At 37.7% G+C, this 2,253-nt stretch overlaps 1 protein-coding gene across 1 annotated transcript; it reads right to left on the bottom strand.

Moving 5' to 3' along the window:
* Positions 1-243: 243 nt before the first annotated feature.
* LOC114038326 (biogenesis of lysosome-related organelles complex 1 subunit 2-like) lies at positions 244-600 on the bottom strand. Its single transcript, XM_027855608.1, has one exon. The coding sequence runs from the start codon at positions 598-600 to the stop codon at positions 244-246; it is 357 nt and encodes a 118-aa protein (XP_027711409.1).
* Between the last annotated feature and the right edge of the window lie 1,653 nt (positions 601-2,253).

Raw genomic sequence — 2,253 nt, 5'->3', positions numbered from 1 at the left:
TGGTCCAGTTCACACAATGAAGCACACAATGAGATGAGGTTCCAGTGGGTACAGGTTTAGGAAAACATCAAGAGGTGGCCAAAGTTACACATCCAACCAAAGGTGCTGTCTGAGATTCTCCTTGTATCAGCAAAACCACTTCCCGTTATGGAACTGGAGCGTAGAAGTTTGATAACTTCCATCCCCCACATTTCAGCTCTTGTGAAACATTCTTGTAGTTAGTCTTTGCGCTAAAGAATTCTTTCATCGCCTTTCTAACTTCTTGTACTTTGCTTCTAGTTTCTTTGAATATGCATCCAACTTGTAAGCTGCCTGCTCAAGAGCGGCTACTTGCTCTTCAGTGAAAGTGATCTGATCCAGATAAAGCTGAAGTGCTGCAGATTTCTGGTTTGAGTCCCTTAGGTTTCTGCTTATGTTTACTGCAATATGTTTCATTTCTAGATACATCAAGCTAGTCAGTTTGTTCACATTTTCCAGAAGTTTAAAGTCTTCACTGGTGGCTGTCAGCTGTCCTGTCAGGTACGTGGCCAGTTTGGAGAACATGTCCTGGCACAGCCCCATGATGTCTGCCTCAGCAGGCTTTGTGGCCTCCTTGGCCATCTCCACCGTGGTGTTGTCTAGGCAAGGAAGGAAGGAAGGAGAAAGGATGGAGGGAAGGAGGGGGATAAAGAAGGAGGGGAAGAAGGGAAGGGGAGAGAGAGAAGAAAGGAGAGGAAGGAAGGGGAGAGGAGGGGGAAAGGAGAGGGAAGGAAAAAAGAAGGGTTGAAATGAAGTCTTTATCAGAGAAATTTGCTGTAAAAATTTTCTACAGTTACGATTACTATGTATTTTCCTCCATCCTGTTTTGTCCCTGTTAATCTCTCTCTCTCTCTCCTTTTACCCTATCCATTTGCAAAAGTGCTTTGCTTCTGATTTTTACCTCCCCCAATCCACCTTCCTTTTTATCACCCCTACCCCAACTCTCATCCCTTTCCCCTCCTACTTTCCTGTGTAGTAAGTTAGATTTCTATACCCAAATGAGTGTGCATGTTATTCCACACACCTTCTCCATCTTCCCCTTCACTGTAAAAATTCTTTCACACCTCTTTTATGTCAGATAATTTACCCCATTATCTCTCTCCTTTTTCCCTTCTCTCAGTGCACCATCCCTCTTTCTTACCTCTTAATTTTATTTTTTTTTTAGATATCATCACATCATATTCAACTCACACCCATGCCCTCTGTCTATGTATACTCCTTTTAACTGTCCTCATAATGAGAAAGATTTTAGTATTTACAAATATCATTTTCCCATGTAGGAATGTAAACAGTTTAACCTTATTGAATCCCTTATGATTTCTCTTTCCTGTTTACCTTTTTACACTTCTCTTGAGTCTTGTATTTGAAAGTCAAATTTCCTGTTCAGGTCTTCTCATGAGGAAAGCTTGAAAGTACTCTAACTCATTGAATACCTCCCCCCCTCAGAGGATTATACTCAGTTCTATTGGAGAGGTGATTCTCTTCAATCTTTTAATATAGAAATGGCTAAATCTTATGTTATCCTGACTGTGGTTCCATGATATTTTAATCATTTCTTGTTAACTATTTGCAATATTTTCTCCTTGACCTGTGAGCTCTGGACCTTGGCTATAATATTTCTGGGAATTTTCATTTTGGGATCTCTTTCAGGAGGTGAGCAGTTGATTCCTTCAATTTCTACTTTACTTACTGGTTCTAGAATATCAGTGCAAGTTTCTTTAATAATTTCTTAAAAGATGATATCTAAGCTCTTTTTTTTTATAAGCTTTCTGGTAATGCAATAATTCTTAAATTAATCTCTCCTGGATCTGTTTTCCACGTCAATTGTTCTTCCAATCAGGTAGTTTACATTTTCTTCTATGTTTTCATTCTTTTAATTTTGTTTTATGGTTTCTTGATTTCTCATAAAGTCATTAGCTTATACTTGCCCAATTCTAATTTTTAAGGAATTATTTTCTTCTGTGAGCTTTTGTGCCTTCTTTTCCATTTAACCAGTTCTTCTTTTTTTTTTAAGGAGTTCTTTTCTTCAGTGAATTTTTTACCTCTTTTTATGTTTGTCCAATTCTACTTTTCAAGACATTCTTCCCTTCATTGAATTTTTGTGCTGTCTTTACCATTTGGCCTATTCTGTTTTTTAAGGAGTTGATTTCTTTAGTATTTTTTTTGTGCCTCCTTTACCAAACTGTTAACTCCTTTTTGATGATTTTTTTATATCACTTTCATTTCTCTTCCTAT

This window comes from Vombatus ursinus, unplaced genomic scaffold (assembly GCF_900497805.2).
Source record: "Vombatus ursinus unplaced genomic scaffold, bare-nosed wombat genome assembly UNPS02010980.1, whole genome shotgun sequence".
Lineage (NCBI taxonomy): Eukaryota > Metazoa > Chordata > Mammalia > Diprotodontia > Vombatidae > Vombatus > Vombatus ursinus.
The sequence above is the reverse complement of the archived record's forward strand: the minus strand, read 5'-3'. Positions and strand labels throughout refer to the sequence as shown.

Coding starts and splice junctions, on each gene's coding strand:
- LOC114038326 (XM_027855608.1), bottom strand. CDS start 600: ATGGCCAAGGAGGCCACAAAGCCTGCTGAGGCAGACATCATGGGGCTG.